The sequence below is a fragment of the Ovis aries genome, chromosome 24 (genome assembly GCF_016772045.2).
Source record: "Ovis aries strain OAR_USU_Benz2616 breed Rambouillet chromosome 24, ARS-UI_Ramb_v3.0, whole genome shotgun sequence".
NCBI classification, from domain to species: Eukaryota; Metazoa; Chordata; class Mammalia; order Artiodactyla; family Bovidae; genus Ovis; species Ovis aries.
The window spans coordinates 37,229,869-37,250,991 of NC_056077.1; the positions used below are offsets into that span (position 1 = coordinate 37,229,869).

Below are 21,123 nucleotides of genomic sequence, written 5' to 3' on the forward strand. Positions count from 1 at the left end.
TCTTCCAAGGAGTAAGCATCTTTTAATTTCATGGCTGCAATCACCATCTGCAGTGATTCTGGAGCCCAAAAAAATAAAGTCTGACACTGTTTCCATTGTTTCTCCATCTATTTCCCATGGAGTGATGGGACCGGATGCCATGATCTTCGTTTTCTGAATGTTGAGCTTTAAGCCAACTTTTTCACTCTCCTCTTTTACTTTCATCAAGAGGCTTTTGAGTTCCTCTTCACTTTCTGCCATAAGGGTGGTGTCATCTGCATATCTGAGGTTATTGATATTTCTCCCGGCAATCTTGATTCCAGCTTGTGTTTCTTCCAGTCCAGCGTTTCTCATGAATCATTAAGGAAGTGCAAATCAAAACCATAATGAGATACCACCTCACATTCATTAGGATGGCTACTATTAAATACACACACACAAACAGACACAAGTATACCTCAGAAATATTGCATGTTCACCACAATAAAACAAGTCACAAATTTTTTTATTTTCCAGTGCACATAAAAGTGATTTTATATTATACTATTTTCTATTAAGTATGCAATAGCACTATGTTTATATATACAAATTTATATGCACCTGAAACTAACACAACTGTATACCTGAAACTAACACAACATTGTAGATTAACTATATTTCAATTTTTAAAAATCATAGTTTTTTTTAAAATGACCATTACATGAACACTGGAGTTCTGATCTGACTGAAGATCAATTCCCTGGGTTGAAAATAAAAAATAAGAAAATATTAAGATATCCCCTGTAGAAAAAAGTTACAAATTAAACCACTTAAAGCAGTAACTTTCCAGTAGAAAAGCCCTAAGGAGATGATGTGGAGCCCAGGAGAACTGGGCCCAGCCAGACCCAAGGTAATTACTGCACATTTGTCTTTAACAATGTCCACTGGGTACTGCTATCTGGAGGCCAAGAGTAGCTCAGAAAATAATCTGAGTGTGAGGTCCACACATCTCTTTGAAGCCCAAGAATCAGGGAATGAAGCCTCCTTGCTCACTGTGCCTTCCAGGCACAGATGTACTCCTCACCCTGCTTTCCATGGGGCTCAGGGTTGTGTCTCTGGCTTTAGGTTGCTTCTGAGTTGTCTGTCCCTCCTTAAGGAAAAGAAGCAAGTCAGGAAGAGGCACATTCCTCAGGTTGGGTTGGCAGAAATCAGAACAACTGGACAGGTCAGTGCCAATGTGGGCACAAGAGGAGACACTCCTCTCTCAATGCTCCAAAATGTATAAGGCCAAAGACATCTCCTACAGTTCTCAAAGATAAGCAGTACAGGAGACCTGCAGGATGCCTTGGAAACCATCTAGGAATCCAACCCCATCACTTTACAGGGAAGCAATCAGAGTACAGAATTTCTAAAACCACACAGGATTCGATTCCTAGACAACCTCACTCAGCCTCTGCTCTGATTCCCGATTGTGGAGGCCTGTCTATTAATTCCATCTGTTTCTAAAGCTTATCCTTGACAGAGACGTCTGAAAACATTTGCTGGCGTTAAGACAGGCTCAGGAGCGGAGCAGGTGTCTGCCCACAATGATCTATTTCACATCACACTGAATGTAGGCAACTTAGCAAGGAAGAAACTAGTAGAAATTAAACCTCAAACCATTCCTATAGCCTCTAAATTCACATCTTATTTTTGCTGGCAGATGTACAAATATTCTGACATAGACGTTATCTGTATGTACATGCTAGCTTATGTTCTGCTTTCAAAGTCTGTATAGACAAACAATATCCAGAAATGAACACATGCTCCCACTTTTAATATCTGTATAATATTCCACTGCATTGACAAATCGTAACTGCAAAGCTATTCTCTTATTGGGCATTTGATTGTCTTAACCTCTTTTTTAAACACAGGAATGTTTCAACAAATATCTGAACAAATTACCTTCTTTTTCCATAGGATTTGTTTCCTGCTATATAGTTCCAAATGTAAAATGCCTATGTTTACTACATTTACTTAGTTTGTGTAAACCTCTATAAGTCAGATAATAGTACTAATCTATAGTTCGGGGTAGAATTTAAAAGCTAAAATTTAAGTAGTTAGTACAGTGCCTGCTCTGTAGTATATATTTATTATTAATTTATTACTACTAATAATATATCTATATAGTTACTTGGAAAGCATGATCACTTAAATATACCTAAACTTTTCCATTAAAATCTATTTGTATCATATGTATATCTTTACTTTATCCATTACAACTTTCTTTGAGCAAATATTTTATTTTTCAAGTTAAATTAAAAACCCAAAATATCAATTTTATCATTGGTGGGAATGAAATCACCTTTTTCATTGTGTTTTTTTGTGCGTATGGTTTATTTTTAGCAATGACTTAACACTTCAGTTATGAGATATTATGCAAAAAAGTTATGATTTTATCTCTTTTTCTTCTAGAATAACCAATACCAGCATTTCTAGTGAAATATTACATAAGGAATGATAACAGAGAATATTCATATCTTGTTCCTTTGAGGGAAAAGGTTTGTCTTCCATAAATAAGATGTTGAACAGACAGTTTACATATTAAGACAAACACTCTTAATGTTTTCAGAGTTTTAATCTATAAAGCAATGATAAGTTTATCTAGATACTTTATCCAAGTCTAATTACATTATTTTGATATTTGGTTCATGATGAATTAGGTTAATGGATTTCCTTGAGTTTAACAGTTAACTCAATGTGTCATTTTCTTAATTCTCAGATATTTTATTTGGGGTACTTATATCTATATCTATGAACAAAAAATTAAGGATTTCTCTGTAGCTCAAATGGTTAAGAATCTGCCTGCAATGAAGGAGATCAGGGTTCGATCCCTGGGTCGGCAAGATCCTCTAGAGAAGGGAACGGCAATCCACTCTAGTATTCTTGCCTGGAGAATCCCATGGACAGAGGAGCCTGGTGAGCTACAGTCCATGGGGTCGCAAAGAGTCGGACACGACTGAGCAACTAACACATGAACAAAATTGGTCTAAAATACTTCTTTCATTGTCATTGTTTAGCTTGAATTTAAAATACTTGCCTCTAAAAGTGAACTGAATAATAATAGTAACAATAATAGTAATAGCCAGGTTAACTGCTTACATGTACAATGCACTATTCTCAACAAATAATAGGCATTTTCTCATTTAATCCTCACAATAACCTCTTTTAGCAAATATTTCAGATTATCCACATGCTACAATTTTCTCTACTTTTAAATTTTTTATTACTGAATTAATTATTGGTGCTTACAAGATTTTGAAGACATTGGAATCAGGTGCCCCCTTAGAAACTATTTAATAACTTTATGTTTCTTTCTCTATTAGTCTCATATTCATGTTCTCTAATTCATTTTGCACCGTTGGGGATATTTCAAACATATGTAAGTAGGCATCTATTGTTTATTTGACAAGATGTATTAGCCCACAGTTGAAAAGGATGTGGCAAGGACTTTGAGTTTTAAATGAGATGAGGAGCCACTGGAGGACTTTGAGCAGAGAAGTAACATCTGACTTACATTTCTTACCATTCACCCTAGATGCCATGTAGAAACAGACTGCTGAGGATCGGACGAGGATAGAAACAGTGAGCCTGGTTAAGAGACCACTGAATAACCTGGATTGAAAAAAAAGACAGTTTGGGCCACAAAGGCAGCAGTGGTCACAGAGAAAAAGTAGTCCCACCTGGTTACAGTTCAAAGGTAGAGATGACAATATACTGGATGAGGACAGTAATTGATTATTTAATAAGAGGAGTTAAGGATGGTACTAAGGTTTTGGCTTGAGCAGGTAGAAGAATAAGATGCGACTGAGGAAGCAGCAGTTTTGAGGAAAAGATCAGCAACATGGTTTTAGACAAGTCAAGTCTGAGACACCTGCCAGATCTAAATGTATACGGAATGCAAGAAGTTGAACCTAAGTAAGTTCAAAGTTCAAGAGGAAAATCCCAAACTGGAGAGAAATCTGGCTGGTATGTAAAGCTTTGGGGCTAATGAGACCACGGATTGAAGGAGGCCACCTATAGAATGAGTGTAAACAGAGAAGAGGTGGGGCTTGAGCTGCTGAAGGGATGTCCACACAGCTGGAGGTCAGAAAAGGAGGAGCAAATGAGCAGCCAGTGAGGGAGGAGAGATGCCCAGATGAAACTGCTTCAAAGCCAAGTGAAAAATGTGCTTCCCAAAGGAGGGAGTGACCAACAGTGCCAGGTCCTGCTTTTTGGGTCTCAGGAGATGGAGCCTGAGCACTAACCACAGACGGAGCAATGGCGGCCTTGACAAGGGACACTTCAGGGATTGGTGGAGAGGCCTGGAACAGGGGCTTTGTGAGAGAACGGGAAGGGGGAAGTGGAGAATGACTACTGATCACATTCTGAGAACTTTTGTGGAAAAGGATGGATGGACAAATGAGTTGATGGCTGGGGGGGGGACTGTGAGGTCAAGCGTGGATTTTTCAAACTGGGGGATGTCTGTAGGAACGGTCCAGAAGCAATGAGGGATGGGAGGAATCTTTTCTGTTTTGAGTTAGACTTTTTGAGTTTCGGCATTCTTAAAATGACTCCCCTGGTGGCTCAGTGGTAAAAAACCCACCTACCAATGCAGGGGATGCGGGTGCAGTCCCTGGGTCGGGAAGATCCCCTGGAGCAGGAAATGGCAACCCACTCCAGTACTCTTGCCTGGAAAAAATCTCATGGACTGAGGAGTCTAGTGGGCTACAGTCCACAAGGTCACAGGAGAGTCAGACACACTTAGCGACTAAACAGCGAAAACAATTCTTAAAATAGGAGTACTTGGAAAGACTATGTTCCCAACCAGTGGGAAATAGTAACAGGAAAATGTTCTTCTCCCGTATCTCTGGGGAAATGGGAGGACGGGAAGGAAAAGACAGGATGGAGACTCCTTGGTTTGAAAAGAATGTTAGTCAAGAAAGGACAGAGCATTAGTCCCTGCGCCACAGCTCCCGTTCACAATGGAGCGTGTCTCAGCATCTCTGTTGCAGCTACAGGAACAAGCCGTCTCTTCCCAGTACAGACAGCCTTCTTTACCATGTCCCTATTCCACCCATCCTGCCCCACACGCCCTTTTCCCGTCCCCAGGCTGGCCACTGCAGGATTCCCTGATCCATTGACAAGAATGCCCCAAGTTTAAGGTTACCTGGTAGCACTTCTTCAGTCTTTTTGAGAAAATCAAAGCACTACTTTGAAATCAAACTGACCTGGAATCAAATCCTGATGTCTTTGGGGAAAATTATTCAAGCCCTCTCAGTCTCAGTTTACTCATCTGTAAAATAAGAATAATAATGCCTACTTTATATACATTGTGAGCATTAAATACATGCACCTACATACACATGCCTAGCCCTGTATATGAAACACAGTAGGTGCTCAATAAATGTCAGCTCCCTAGTCTAAGGGCTGTCACCTTTCCGTTTGACTAGAAGCTTCTTGGGAGCAAGAACAATGTCCTTCATTGTTTTCTCATCACTCACATCACCCAGTAAAGAGCTGTTTTAATCAGCACTGGTCAAATGAGAATCTAAACCATATTAAATACATGCTTTCTTCCAGTTTTTTCACTGAACAGATTTTTTTCTCAGCCTCTTAGGCTTCTATCTTATGGCTATCCTTTACCGAAGATTCTTGCCTGTGGGTTGTCAAATACTTGAATCCTCAAAAAAAAAAAAAAAAAAGCATCAGTAAAATATTACTTCCAAAGGAGCCATTTCTTTTCTATACTAAGGCATAGCTCTCAACACAGGCCGAGAGTCTGTGGGCTGGGTCCCGTGCAAGCTGAAATCTCCATCCTCACTGGATGCTGCCCAGTGGAGCGGGGAAGCCCCTTTGCTCCAACAAATCGGTGGCACAGAAAAAGCCCCCCAAGACCATGAGCCCCTTTTCACTCCCTGCCCAGGTCCCAGGTGGGCCATACGCATTCCCATAGCTTTTCCAGACTGATTTCCCCTGTCAGCTATTCATCCCCAAGCAGTGCAGTAACTCCAGTTGCTTCTTTCCCACCCTCCCTCTTTAGGCTGTACCTTCTATAGGACGCAAATCCCAACTACGTCTTGTGAAGCACTGAAAATTAATTTGTAACTAATGAAACTTCAGCTATGCTTGCAAAGAACTCCAACTCTGAGTTGCTGCCCTGCTGCCCACTCTGTTGCTTTGGGCAGCATCACACTCACAGTTCCTCCTTGTTATCTGCAGGGCAGCTCTCACTCTCCAGAGGCAAGGCCCTTCCTGGGTCAGCCCTGACGGAAGGGCAGGCTGAGCTGTCCCAGTCAGCAGGCTCTTCTGTCCAACTCCATCCCCAGCATCATCACCAGGACCAAGGTGGCCCAGAGCCAGTGATGAGTGGCAGCCAGGGCACCTGAGTCCTGGGCTCCATGTGGGTGGAGGAGCAAGGGGAGATAAACTACTGGTGCGGAAGAAGGTTGCAGTTCTAGAATTCTGTATAGAAAGAGCCTTCAGGTGGCAATCCTATTGGGAGTAGGAGGAAATTACATTCCTATAGCTCTTTACTTAATACTGAGACATCATCAGAACAAAGAACTAAAATAAGATGGAAATTTGGGGGGCTAACACACCTAAAGTATCCCCGTTGTTGTTGCCACCACACAAGGCTTCTCCTTGGAGAGATGGCACATAGGGCTTTGTGAGGCCCAGCATCAGTAGCATTCTGGTGGCAAAATAACTAAAACCCTGACTTTGCGATCTGCCGGGGCCATAGGACTTCCTAGTTGAAGCTTCTCCTTTGATAGGTACAGAGCCTTCTTTGGGGTTTCCACCAGATGAACACAAAGATGTGAGCTGAGGGGGTGTATGGGGGACGGAGGGAGACACCACCATCCTCTAAAGCCCGCGCCTGGTCTGGATCTCCCAGCAGGACCATGAAGATGGGAAACCACACAAGCGCCTCCCAGTTCATCCTCCTTGGTCTCTCCAGCCAACCTGAGAAGCAGGAGCTGATCTTCGGGCTCTTCCTTCTCATGTACCTGGTTGGGGCAGCTGGGAATCTGCTCATCGTCCTGGCTATTGGCTCGGACTCCCACCTCCACATGCCCATGTACTTCTTTCTCAGCAACCTCTCCCTGGTGGATTTCTGCTTCATCTCCGCCACAGTTCCCAAGATGCTTATGAATATCCAGACACAGACCCAGTCCATTTCCTACAGTGGCTGCCTAGCCCAGATCTACTTCTGCATTTTGCTTGCGAACATGGACAACTTCCTCCTGATGGCCATGGCTTACGACCGCTACGTGGCGATCTGCCGGCCCCTGCACTACTCCACGACGATGAGTCTAGCAGCTTATGCCCTGATGCTTGGGAGCGCCTGGCTCCTTGCCAACCTCCACTCCCTGCTGCACACCCTCCTCATGGCCCAGCTGGACTTCTGTGCCAGCAACGTCATCCCTTACTTCTTCTGTGACCTCGTTCCCCTGCTTCAGCTCTCCTGCTCCAACACCCTGCCCAATCAACTCATGATTCTGCTGGTGGGGGGCCTGATCGTCCTCATCCCCTTCCTCGGCATCCTCATCTCCTACGTCCACATTGTGTCTGCTGTGCTCAAGGTCCCATCTGCCCAGGGGAAACAGAAGGCCTTCTCTACCTGTGGCTCCCACCTTGCTGTGGTCATCCTCTTCTATGGGACAATCACAGGGGTCTACCTGAGTCCCTCACCCTCCCATGCAGCTGACAAGGATTCACTGGCTTCAGTAATGTACATGGTGGTCACCCCTCTGCTGAATCCCTTCATCTACTGCCTGAGGAATAAGGAGATGAAGGGAGCTCTGTGGAAACTGGTCAGTGTGAAGGTTGCATTCCATGGGCTGTGATAGCAGAGCTCCCTTTCGGGGCCTCTGTGCTGGAAAGAGGATGAACCCCAGGGACAGACTCAACACACAGAAGGTGGGAGAAGCAGATCTCACTGTCCTGTGTTGTCACTGTGGCCAGCAAAGCCTGTCATTGCTCCAAAAGTAATCTGCAGGTCCAAAATATCTTGACCCCTGTCCTGACTGCCTAGACTACCAAGAGGGGAATAAACTCTCCCATAAAGACAAAACCACATAAACAGGTATAAAGTAGCTCTACCTGCAGACCTTCTGGAGAGGGTTCATGTGAGAACGGGGAGCTCATAGGAGTCTGGTACCTGTGCTGGTGGGCTTCCCTGGTGGCTCAGGCAGTAAGGAATCTGCCAGTGATGTGGAAAATCCGAGTTCAATCCCTGGGTTGGGAAGATCCCCTGACGAAGGGAATGGCAACCCACTCCAGTTTTCTTGCCTGGAGAATCTCACAGACAGAAAAGCCTGGAGGGTTACAGTCCATGGGGTCGCAAAGAATCGGACACAACTGAGTGACTCACTCACACACACACACACACACGTGACCTGCGCTGACAGCCTGTGCCAAGGAGATGCCCTTTGAGAGCCCCCACGCACCCCTACAGAGGCTCAGATCTTTAATCCTCAGGCATCCCAACTTCCAAACTCCTCTGCTGCATCCCCACTTCCCAACAACCACCCCCACACTCTAGGCTGAACCTGGCTTTGGAGACAGGCTTCAGTCTGTCCACTCTTGGCCTAGGTCCTGCTGGCTGGAGCTCCACAGCTCTACCTACCTGTATTGGGAATGCCTAGAGCGACTGTCTCAGCTGAACACCTATGAAGGCCCTATACTGTCCCACTATGTGCTTTCTCATTTCTTAGGAAAGAGAGAAGGCTGCACTTAAGAGTTGGTTCTCTGGGTGTGAAGCATGTAAAAGGAAGAGGCCAAGATAATTCTTCTGAAGATGCTTCTCTACAAGCTGAACTGAACAAAGAGACAAAGGGAAAAGGCCTCATGTAATGAGTTCATGGTTGAAGAAGGTGTACGTGACTTTCTGTCCAGTAGGTTAATATGGTAGGCTGCGATGGGTGTGGCAGAGCTGGGGAGAGCATTACACGGAAAGTAATCACATCTGGCATCTGGTCCTGGGCCCTCTGATTACCAGCTATTTGACTCCGGCTCATCTGACAAGCATCATTCCAGCCAACACACCATGTTCTTTCTGTCCCTCCTCATTCTTCTCCATCCGCCATTTGCCCATTTCTATCCATCGAAATTCCAGTTGTCCCTCAAGGCTCAGATAAAATACCATGCCCTTCATGAAGCCACCTGAAGTCTCCCCGATCAAAAGGAAATTTTTTTCTCATCTGAAACTCCATATAATTTGAATTCTACTACAGCTTCTTTCATGCTCTGCTTTGCATACTTCAACTTTGCAGGGCTTACCTCAGCTCTACTACAAACAGAATTGTTGGAGTCAAGTCTTTTACTTTCTTAAATCTCAACGTTTTAAATTGACAGCAGATATGCAGAAAGAACACTTATGGCCTTTCTCCCCATGATTTTGCCTTAACCAATACTTTTACATTTCCCCAACCCCAGACAAGGAAAGAGTTAGCAACCTGGTTGGCCAGAGCCCAAGGAGTTCATGGTGCATATTTTATGAGGGGCAGTGTGCCCTTATGGGTCATCATTTAGGGGTGAAGCTCCCTTCCTCCCAGCCTGGCCCCTTGATCAGTCCTCTTCTATCCGTATGTCTGGCTGGAGTCCTCACTTGGGTCCAGTCACCTCTTCCTCCCTCCCTCCCTCCCTCTCCCTGCCCCCAACACCATGACTGAGCACACAGGTCCTTAATTCTGATCTGGGGCTGAGTGGGAAAGCAAGGTAGGCCTAAGCTACTTCCCAGCTCACCTTTAACCAGTGAGCCCATGACAGAGGTTACTGGGTATAACTCACATACCAACAGTTGAACTTTCACTCAAAGTTTGCTATTGTTCCTTGAACATATTGTTTCCATGGGATCCTGAGCCTCAGGAGTTGGGATGATTGGATTTCAGCTTTCCTGGGTCTCTGATCATAGAACCACAATAACAGCAACAAAATCTCACTATCACCTTGTGATGTCAAGAAAAGCGACATCAGCATGGAGAAGAGGTCTTCATATGCATTTGCTATAATGGTGAATAATACAACAGCTTGGTCTCAAGGTTTAAAAAAAAAAAAAAAAAGGAACAAGAAAAGGATTTTAAAAGGGGGCAGACGGTGAATACATTTGAAAGACCTTAAACTGACCTTGCTCATCAGTGGGGTGTGAGGATGCTTCCTGCTCTGAGGCCTCTCCTTGTCACATTGTCAGCCTGGCTCATGTCCTGGCCAGGAGGCTGCTTGCTGAGGGGTAAATGGGAAGGAACAACTTGCACACAGGTCAACTATACGATGTTCAGAAGCTCAGCCACCCTTACAGACTTGGTAGCATAAACTCGATCCTGTGAAGATACCAGAATGTTCATTTTTATTTTTAAAATAAAATGTTTAAGGGGAAAAAAATAGTTCTATCTACATTTTTAAAAGTGTTATGAGGGAAAGTGGAAGCATCTCCGAGAACAATTAGAATAAAAAATATCTCCTACATCACATTTTCCAAGTCATACAACACTCCGTCTGCTCACAGTGGGTGCCTTCCCCACACCAGGGGCCACAGGTACTGCATCTGTTCAACAAAGGTAATTTGAGCTCAAGGGAAATTATGTCCCAGATACCTTATCCCAGAGAGATATCAGCAAACAAAACAAAGTTTCCTCTTTCTTGCAGCAGCTGATGTTCCAGGTATTAGGGAGGCAGAAAAAAAATTAAGAAAAAAAAAAACATTCAACATGTCAGAGTTGTGAGTGCTACAAGAAAAATAAACCCGGTTCAGGCACCAGACATTGACTAGGAGTGCTCCTGTGGCCAGGCTGTGCTTCAGTTACTATTGTTTCATAACCAACAACCCCAACTCAGTGGCTTAAAATAATCATTTATTTGTTCTCTCATATTTCTGGTGGGGACTGGGCCCTCAGAATAACATACAGACGGGGTTTTGTCAGAGTTCCTGGTGAATCCTCTGCAACACTCAACTCTCCCAGAACCACCACACTGGCTTTGCTGGACTCTCCACACCCAACCCGGCACGTGGTTACCGATGAGCACAAGTATTTTCTGTAGAGCTGCGCTCCCAAGATGCCCTAAGCAAAGTGCTTCACTTGCCTCCCCCATAGTGGGATGTGAAAGTGAAGGAGAGTGATGACAACTGAGAAAACGAGGGAAGCAGCAGCAGGCAGAGAAGCAGATACTAGGTGACTGCACCAACAGAAATGGATGCTTTGAAGAAATCTTTGTGAAGCAATTTTATTAAGCTGGGCATTGTCCTGAGACATAGCAATAAATGAATTTCTGATTCCCTCCTCCCCCGCAAAATCTAGTGTGAAATTAGGATGTAACCATCCTTGTTGTTTAAGAGGTTCCTGCGTTATGGCTACCAGCTGAGAGTCATAACAGCACTTCGCTAAGATCATGACTTACTGTTCCTTTGTAGGACCATCTTGTATCTGATTTGGGCTGGCTGGTGGGGGGAAACTTTGGGATTTATTCAAATGTTTCAAAAAGTGCTCTGGTGCAGCCAGTTTCCCACATGATGATGGAGCAAGCACTCTCAAAACAGACATGTGTAATTACCACCTGAGGAGTCGGGTAAAAGGAAGGTACCAGTGGAAAATTCTTCCATCCCCAAGTACATTTCAAACAAGTTCCCTGGTGTCTTTGATGTCAGGGGTTTTCAGAGGACACTTGGAGAGTCTCTGCTGAAAAGCATTGTTAAACAAACAAAAAAAAAAGGAGGCATAGTAAAATTTTTCAGTTTATTTGAGCAAAACTCATTCCGCACACAGGAGGCAGGAGCAAGATGTCTACAGAGAAGAGGAGGAAGAGAAGTGAGTAAATTGAGAGGCTGTAGTTTAAGGCTGCCTTATACAGAAGTCAAGCTGCCTGTTTGTGACTGGTCATCCTTTTCGATTTTTTTAACCTTGAGGCATTCACAGCCTCAGGTTTGGGTTTGCTCATATAGGCTGCCAAGGCATTAGAATTACCTCTAACTGCCTCCTTGTTTAACTAGTTTAAGAGCATGAAGGATAGCTTTCACCTTGAGCACTGAGTGTGGCAGGAATGTGCCCACCCTTCCACTACTCAAGCTGAAAATAGCAAGCTGAGCAAGCTAGTCTGATTGACAGCTGAGTGCCACCCAGAGGAACAGTATCCCCTGTGGTACCATGGAAGGCAAGGGATGTTCTAAGACAGTGGACCTGGTCACCTCTAGATCCCCTACATTGAATTTTTTTAATCAGATGCCATTATTCCATGAGAAAGTGATCTAGAGTCAAATACCACATGATCAAGTTACCTGCCCCACTGCTCCGGGAATTTCCTGAAATATAGAGCGCTTCAACATAGAGCTGTGACCAGCACCAGGTGGGATTTACCAGGGATCTACAAAGAACGCGGCCATGAATCGTCTTGTGCATATGTATCTTCTTATTGTTAGAGATGTGTCTTTAGAGTAAATTCACATGCAATTTTGTTAGATATAGCACTGCTAAATTCCCCTCACATAAAGTTGTACCATTTTGCGTTCTGTCAGAGGTGCCTAAGAATTCCTTTTTTCCCACAAACTCATCAAACACATGTAGTCAGGCTTTTGAAGTATGATCTATAGGATAAGAAATAATATCTCAGTGTAGCTTTACTTGGCATTTATTTCATGAGTGAAGGTGAACATCTTTTCATATGTTCAAGAGTCACTTTTATCTTTTTTGTGGATTCAAATTTATTAATTTTTCCATGCAATACCATCTTTATGTGCTAGATTTCCATACAGAGCTGGGTCTGTTTCTGAACCTGTATTCCACTCCACTGGTGTATCTGTGCTACCACCACACTGTTTTAACTCTTGGTTTTTCCATCTCTTATTTTCCATTCTTTTCATCAGCACCTTAGTCCAGGTGGCTGGAATTCCTAAAACTGAAAGCTGGGAAAACCTACAGGGAAGACTGGTTCTCAACAATTAACTGTTCATCGTCCATTCTACTTCTTCCTGTTCAGAGAATCTGCTGATGCCTTCCATGGAAGTCCATGATACATACAGATGATTGAGATCGGGTTTTCTCAAATTTTTCACAGACATGGAGATGGTATAAGACTCAAAAAGCTCACAGGAGTGGGACTCGAGAAGGCAAATACAGACTTCTACCATCCCTTTTTCCCAGTCTTTGTCTAAAAGCTCATACACCACCTTCTCAATAAACACATTTTTTAAGTAGGAGGGGGAAATATGAAGCCAGCTCTTGAATCTGCCATGTTTCCTGGTCTCCGGCCACAGAAACCACGAGCTGTGACTAGCGCACATGGCAGTGAAGGCAGCCCTTTTACTGGCCCCTCTGTGCTCTTCCATCTTCTCAGTCCCTCTGCTTTTCAGGGTGCAACACCAGCATCACCCACCCCTTCCACCCTCACTCTCCTAGCAATTTAAGTTCCTGGAGACAAACACAAGGAAGATGACAGCCTACCCTCCCCACTTCATAACAAATGTTTACTATAGTTTTTTACTGAAAGGTATCAACCCTGGGAATGGGTTGCACAAGACCAGTCTCTAAAAATATGCCCTTCACTGAGACAATAAAGAAAAAAAAAAGGCAAGAAAGGGATATGAAATTTTAAGAAGCCCAAGTGAGCTGCTCTGTCTTGTAGAACTAAGTGAACTGGATATCCCTGCAGATGGCGTGCAGCAGTTACAGATGACTGCCAGGTTGGGGGGCCACCAAGGGGCACCGTGCTTCTGTGCTCTTCCTTCCTAAGGCACACTTGAGAAACTTCCAGCCATGAAAAAGGTAGAAATCCAGGGCTTTCATCCATTCAAATATTTATGTCTACTGTAGGCCCTGAAGACTTTATTATGGAGGCAAAAATGTTGGCACTGGCTGCATCATGCTGGCATGGCCCCCAACATGCACCTGTATCCACTGGGGACAGTGAGTCCAGGCCCACCTCACTGCTGTGCGGAGGCTTCACAGCAGGTGCCTGCCCAAAAGGAACCCAAAGCCACCTGCCAGGCGGCCTGTAACAGATCCTAGCAGCCACCCTGAGACTCAGCTTCAGTGGCTCTTGGCTCTGCCTGGCAACACTGCACTTAACACACATGACCTCTAGTAGCTCCTTTGTTTTCAAGCTATTAGGCCAGGGGTCTTTAAGGTCCAGGCCTTAGAAGCCCAGTCTTTTCTTCCAACAGCTAAGCCAACTAATTTGCTCCAGTGCTTACCCTGAACCCTAAGGGCAGAGGTTCTCAGCCAAGATCAATTTTGCCTCCAGGGGACATTTGGGAAGGCCTGGAAACATCTTTAGTTGGCACAACTGTCATCAAATAGACTGAGAACAATGATCTTGCTAAATCGCCTATGACCCACAAAAAACCCAGGGCAGCCTCCAAGACAAAGTGCCTGGCACACTGTGAGAACAGTGCCAAGGTTGAGAAACTCAGGCAAAGTTTACAAGAGCAAGGAGACATGTTTTGACAGCTCCTTTCCCCGTCTCAGAAGTGGATCCAGACAACTTGTGTTGCAGGGTGAAGGTGATGGGATGAGAAACAAGCTTATTTTTTAAGAAACAAAAATTCCTACTTCTCCCTAGCACACTTAATCAGCCTGCAGACAACATTTACCCTGGCATATATTTTGAGAAACATTTTTTGTAAATGCATTAGCTCCCCAGGACAGACCTTAGGCAGAAAGTTATCCGGTCTGTTAACGCCCAGGGAATAAAAAGGGGTTTCTCTTACAAAGGTCATGCCCCTTGGGAGCAGCAGCCTTTCTCACCACCACAGCCGGCATGGCACACACAGCTAGGCCCTGAAAGCACACAGCCTTAGCCCAGCGTGAGGGAACTGCAGACACCCTGTCACACACAGTGAGGGCTAAATATAAAGTGACCAAGTGTCCCTGTTTGCCCTGGGAGTCCCAGTTTACACCACTGTCCTGAAATTAACAGCACTTCCCTTTACTCTCAAGGGGGGCTTGAAACAAACAAGATGAACTTGTAATACCCTGTCACATGAGAGCAAAGAAGCCATCAAAGGTGATTAGGGTTATATAGAATCAGAAGCCAATGTGAAGAGGCTCCCACTGGTCAGAACTGAAATTATTTGAGCATCAACAACTGTGATGGATTGGTTTAAATTCAAGAATGCATTTTTTATTAAAAAATAATAACTGACCACTTTCATGGTGATCAGTTTAGAAGAAAAGCCACTAGATCATTATTGTAAAGACGGGTAAATAAGGGAAGGAAGAATCCAGTATTTCCTTTCCTCTGTGAACTGTTATGAGTGCACAGATACAGCTGTGAGGCATCCCAGCTAATAAATGAAGATTCTTTTATAGAATTAGTGAAATAAATGCATTTAGACTCTTCAGTTCAGTTCAGTCACTCAGTCATGTCCAACTCTTTGTGACTCCATGGACTGCAGCATGCCACGCCTCCCTATCCATCACCAACTCCTGGAGTTTACCCAAACTCATGCCCATTGAGTTGGTGATGCCATCCAACCACCTCACCCTCTTTTGTCCCCTTCTCCTCCTGCCTTCAGTATTTCCCAGCATCAGGATCTTTGCAAATGAGTCATCTCTTCGAATCAGGTGGCCAAAGTATTGGAGTTTCAACTTCAACATCAGTCCTTCCAATGAATATTCAGGACTGATCTCCTTTAGGACTGACTGGTTGATCTCTTTGCTCTCCAAGGGACTGTTAAGAATCTTCTCCAACACCACAGTTCAAAAGCATCAACTCTTCAGCAATCAGCTTTCTTTATGGTCCAACTCTCACATCCATACAGGACTACTGGAAAAACCAGAGCCTTGACTAGACGGACCTTTGTTGGTAATGTCTCTGCTTTTCAATAGGCTGTCTAGGTTGGTCATAACCTTCCTTCCAAGGAGTAAGCATCTTTTAATTTCATGGTTGCAGTCCATGCTTGCTTTTTCCATGATCCAGCGGAGGTTGGCAATTTAATCTGCAGTGATTTTGGAGCCCAGAAAAATAAAGTCAGCCACTGTTTCTCCATCTATTTGCCATGAAGTGATGGAACCGGATGCTTTTAGTTTTCTGAATGTTGAGCTTTAAGCCAACTTTTTTACTCTCCTCTTTCACTTTCATCAAGAGGCTTTTTAGTTCTTCTTCACTTTCTGCCATAAGGGTGGTATCATCTGCATATTTGAGGTTATTGATATTTCTCCCGGCAATCTTGATTCCAGCTTGTGCTTCCTCCAGCCCAGCATTTCTCACGATGTACTCTCCATATAAGTTAAATAAGCAGGGTGACAATATACAGCCTTGATGTACTCCTTTTCCTATTTGGAACCAGTCTGTTGTTCCATGTCCAGTTCGAACTGTTGTTTCCTGGCCTGCATATAGGTTTCTCAAGAGGCAGGTCAGGTGGTCTGGTATTCCCATCTCTTTCAGAATTTTCCACAGTTTATTGTGATCCACACAGTCAAAGGCTTTGGCAGTCAATAAAGCAGAAATAGATGTTTTTCTGGAACTCTCTTGCTTTTTCCATGATCCAGTGGATGTTGGCAATTTGATCTCTGGTTCCTCTGCCTTTTCTAAAACCAGCTTGAACATCTGGAAGTTCACGGTTCACGTACTGCTAAAGTCTGGCTTGGAGAATTTTGAGTATTATTTTACCAGCGTGTGAGATGAGTGCAATTGTGCGGTAGTTTGAGCATTCTTTGGCATTGCCTTTCTTTGGGATTAGAATGAAAACTGACCTTTTCCAGTCCTGTGGCCACTGATGAGTCTTCCAAATTTGCTGGCATACTGAGTGTAGCACTTTCACAGCATCATGTTTTAGGATTTGAAATAGCTCAACTGTAATTCTATCACCTCCACTAGCTTTGTTCATAGTGATGCTTTCTAAGGCCCACTTGACTTCAATTTAGGCTCTTAACATTATATAATGAGAAACAACCAGACAAGCCACCATCTATAGTACGTTCTCGCCAAAATGTGAAACATGAACCTGACTAGCCCTCTACACCTGTAGTTTTCAGTGAATCAGACGGCAGAGAACTATATTTAACTATGCCATGAGTATGCAAGCAATAAAATTCAGAATGTGAGAAAAGTCCACAGGAAAAATAATCCAGTTGTTTTAACAAATAAATTTTAAGGGGAAGGGACTTCCCTGGTGGTCCAGTGGTGAGGGCTCTGTGCTTCCACTGTAGGGGGCATGGGTTGAATCTCTACTTGGGGAATTAAGATCGCACAAGCCATGCAGCATGGCCAAATAAAAAAGAAAAACATATATCAAGAGGGAAAAGATATGTCAGACCTAGAAGACAAGCAACAAATTACAATTTATGTATCTTACTTTGATCTTAAAGAAGGTTTTTAAAAATCATGTGGTTTCTTTTTTAAGTGCATTAATTGGCAATTAAGGAACTATTTTTTAGGTATGATAATAGCAATGTGGTTATTATTATAATTTTTTTAAGAATCCTTAACATTTAGCAGTATACACTGAATTATCTATAAACAAAATTTGAGATTTGCTTCAAAATACTTCAGCTGGGGAGGAAGATGAAGAGGAGGATGGGGCAGAAATCAAACAAGATTGGCTATGCAGAAACAAATGGTAAAAGCTAAATGATGAATACATGAGGATTCATTTATATATGTTTGAAATTCTCTATTCTAAAAAAAATTCCTAAATAGAAAAATACAGAAAACAATATTTGGCATTTGAATAGCTATCAAAAATAAGGTTACTACAACTCTATGGGAAAATTTTCCTTTTGGGACTCTTTGGAGGAACTGTCAGTAAGCTTTGGTCTCAAAGCAAACAAGGGAGCCCACGAGGGAAGACAGCAAGTTCTGACTTTTACAGAAGCTCCCTTCTGAGATCCCAACTGGCTGAAAACCCAGTGTATGCTCAGAGAATCTGCCATTTAATTCAGGTAAACAGAAGGGCACTGATGAGCAACTCCAAGCCCAAGCTGGCCCCATGCCCCCTACACACCTCTTAGAAAAGACCAAACTCGGGTCAGGTCAGCCCCTATGTCCTACAGACTAGAAGCCAGAGGCCGAGGGAAGCCTGTCATTGGGTTTGGACTCCAGGTGGCTATGAGCCTCGCCTGGATTGTCTGAGGCGTGGGGCAGAAAAGAGCTGACTCTGCATCTGGACTCAACGATGCTGGGAAACAGCAGTCCAGCATCTCAGAAAGTGGACGTCTCACAGTACTCACAGCCTCACCGGGACAACTGAAGGGCCAGGAGGTCTTCTGCTGAGTCAAATGTAAACACCACGGTTACCTGCCAAATGAGTGATAAAATAATGCGTTTCAAATCAGAGTGAGTAATGCAACTCTCTGTATTAAAGTTATTACTATTTATCAATATCCCATTTACAATGGAAAATGGGGGGAAAAACACCCCAGTGAAAGAAGATAGTATTAAGAGGCACCATGAGACAAATCACATCTTGCAAACACAGGACACAGTCCAGAGACAACTAACTTACAGTCCCATCAGAAGACTAACTCACTCGGCAGCGGCATCCAAAGGCACTGCAGCATGGTCTGGGCTAGTTAGGCAGTTTCCAGAAAGTCCAAGAAAAAGGAAACCCTTTAACGATGGCAAAATAATATGAGAGCTTAAACACAGTTACAGATAATGCATCTTCTCATTTTTTAAAAAATGTATTTAATTCCTAAAAACATCTTTGTTTTTCCTAAATTAGCATTCATATAAAAACAGCCAGCTACCGTCTCATCATCTCCAGGTGGCCTGAGGATCCCAAGTGCCTCTTAGATGACAAGGATCAAGATGCACTGAGGACAAAGATGATTCGGAAACAAGAGGTAGGTGGTGGCGAATGCACTGCAGGGCCAGAGCTGACAGCATGGAGGCACAGGCCCGGGTCCAGAGGGTATCTGGGAGTATCCACAGGTTCCACCTTGGGTGATTCTGAAGATCAAACACATTCACTAACACGTAAGCTCCCCAAGGACAGGGACTCCCCCCATTTTATTTACTAACCTACTTCAAGCACCCAGAAGAGTCTCTGGCACACTGTCAGGCCTCAATAAATATTTGTGGAATGAGTCAAGTGAGAAAACAGGGAAGTGCATTTTATATGCTGTAAAGTGCCATCAAATGTATTAATATCAGTTCATCTTTCAGACTCATTAGAACTTCATTCCAAACTGGATTAAAAAGAAAAATACTCTCATGTTCAGACAGTGACCAAAAGCAAAATATTAATTTCCTAACAGATGTGTGGACAGCTGTTTTTGTTCAAGGAACAATGGAATGGGAGGAACTACTAATGAGAGTAGGTCACAGAGAAGGGGCCACAGAGAGAGTAAAATAAAGGCAGATGCCTAAGCGACCCAGCTGGGCAGGGGAAGATTAGGAACTGGGCAGATGGAGCAGAGAACTTCCTCTCACTCAGCACTCACCAGGAATGTAACTCAGGGCGCTCTGCTTTATTAACAAGTCTGCTTCCAGAGCCTGATCCCACACCCTGGGGCAATGAGGTCTCAGCTGCGGTCTCAGCTGTCTGGTCATTGGGGCAATAAGTGTTCAATAAGTATTTGTTAAATGGAAGAGAACTGGGGGGAGAGAGGGAATCAGAGTCTGAGCTAATGATCTTGCAGGGACACAGCCCTCAGGAAAATGAGGTTCAAGCTGCTGACAGGTGAGAAGATTTCACTACAAGGACCAGATTTTCTCAGGAGATGGACATGAACATCCATGGAAGGAGAAAAACCTCAACCTGAACTGAAACTTGAACCATCAATTCCTGGAAAGAAGGTTAAGAAGTGCTAGCACCAGTTGGGTGAGACGTGGCACCTCAACTAAAGCAGGCCTCTCCCTTATCCAGCGTCTGAAACGAGGGGAAAGAAAAGGGGTCAAAGCACCTCTCCACACCCAACACTCCTGACACCTGCAGCCGTTCAGGAAGTAACAGTGAGTACTTCCTCCCATGAGGTCTCCATCCACTGGTGGTCCCGGAAGGTCCCATGAGCCAAACAGGGGCATCCACGCCAGGCGCCCTCACTGTCCCGGGGGCTCCTGGCGGTGCTGCGTCTTCTGGTGCCGATTGAGGATGGAGCGCTGGTTGAAGCTGCGGCCGCAGGCCGGGCAGCGGTACGGCTTCTCCCCAGTGTGGATCCTCTGGTGCCGGACCAGCCGCTCCCCCTTGCTGAAGCGCTTCCCACACACCTGGCAGCCATAGGGCTTCTCACCGGTGTGGGTCCGCCGGTGCACCGCCAGGTTGGCGTTCCTGCTGAAGCGCTTGCCACACTCGCAGGTGTATGGCTTCTCGCCGGTGTGTGTCCGGCGGTGCACCTGTAGGTGCTGCCGACGGCTGAAGCTCCTCCAGCAGTCCGCGCACTGGAAGGGCTTCTCACCTGTGTGGCTGCGCTGGTGGACCGCGAGGTGGTGGCGCTGGCTGAAGGTCTTCCAGCACTCACTGCACACGTGCGGCCGCCGGCCCAGGTGCGTCCGCTGGTGCTTCAGCAGGTACTCGCGGAGAGCAAAGCCCTTGCCGCACTCCCCGCAGCTGTACGACTTCTCCTCCTCATGCGTCCGCTGGTGTCGGACCAGGTTGGAGCTCCGACTGAAGCCTTTCCCACACTCAGGGCACTGGAAAGGCTTCCAGAAGGAGCTGTGGGTCTGGAGGTCATCGGGCAGCGGGGCAACGCTGTGCTGGGGCGGGAGCAACCCGGGCGCGTTTCCTAGCGAGCTCCCGGCCTCCTGCTCGCATGGTCTTCCCAACTCCGGGCCCTGGAGAGAGGCCTCCCCACACCGCTCTGCCCGCCCGCAAGCGAGCTGCCCCTTGGGGTCTGCCAGCTGGGTCTTTGCCTCTTTGTCCTTGCTCCCCAGGCCTACAGGACAAAGGAGATACAGACAGATGCTGAAGAGGCTCTCAGACTAGAAGGGAAACTTCTAGTCAGAACTTGGCTTCTAACGTGTCCCATTAACAACTACCAATGACCTTTGTGCCTTTCACTTGCTCTGACTTTAAAGCCAGACATTCCTTTACTTCTTTCCACCTGTTATGGACTGAATGTTTGGGTTCCCTCCAAAATTCACCGGCTGAAGCTCTCAGCCCCGTGGGGCTGCTGTTAGGAGGTGGGGCCTTTGGACCCTAATTAGGTGAGGGTCTGGGGGTGAAGACCCCAGGATGGGATCATGTCCCAGAAGAGGAGAAGCCAGGGCTGG

At 44.9% G+C, this 21,123-nt stretch overlaps 2 protein-coding genes across 28 annotated transcripts in view; one reads left to right on the plus strand and one right to left on the minus strand.

The window, feature by feature from the left end:
- Nucleotides 1-465: 465 nt before the first annotated feature.
- ZSCAN25 (zinc finger and SCAN domain containing 25) overlaps nt 466-21,123 on the minus strand; it is a 28,091-nt gene continuing 7,433 nt past the window's right edge. For 4 of the 27 annotated variants that reach the window (XM_027961399.2, XM_060405678.1, XM_042240247.1 and 1 more), the window contains one exon: nt 11,698-20,786. In XM_027961399.2, the coding sequence (XP_027817200.1) occupies nt 19,954-20,786 (833 nt within the window). In that variant the 3' untranslated portion in view covers nt 11,698-19,953. Of the gene's footprint in view, nt 5,273-10,107; nt 10,302-11,697; nt 20,787-21,123 lie in introns of those variants that run through there. The other 23 variants (XR_009598323.1, XR_009598313.1, XR_009598318.1 and 20 more) reach the window with 22 other exon arrangements.
- On the plus strand, nt 5,265-8,219 carry LOC101102366 (putative olfactory receptor 1F12P). The gene has a single exon (XM_060405703.1). It carries the CDS (start codon nt 6,882-6,884, stop codon nt 7,824-7,826), a length of 945 nt encoding a protein of 314 aa, XP_060261686.1. The 5' UTR covers nt 5,265-6,881; the 3' UTR covers nt 7,827-8,219.

Coding starts and splice junctions, on each gene's coding strand:
- LOC101102366 (XM_060405703.1), top strand. CDS start 6,882: ATGAAGATGGGAAACCACACAAGCGCCTCCCAGTTCATCCTCCTTGGT.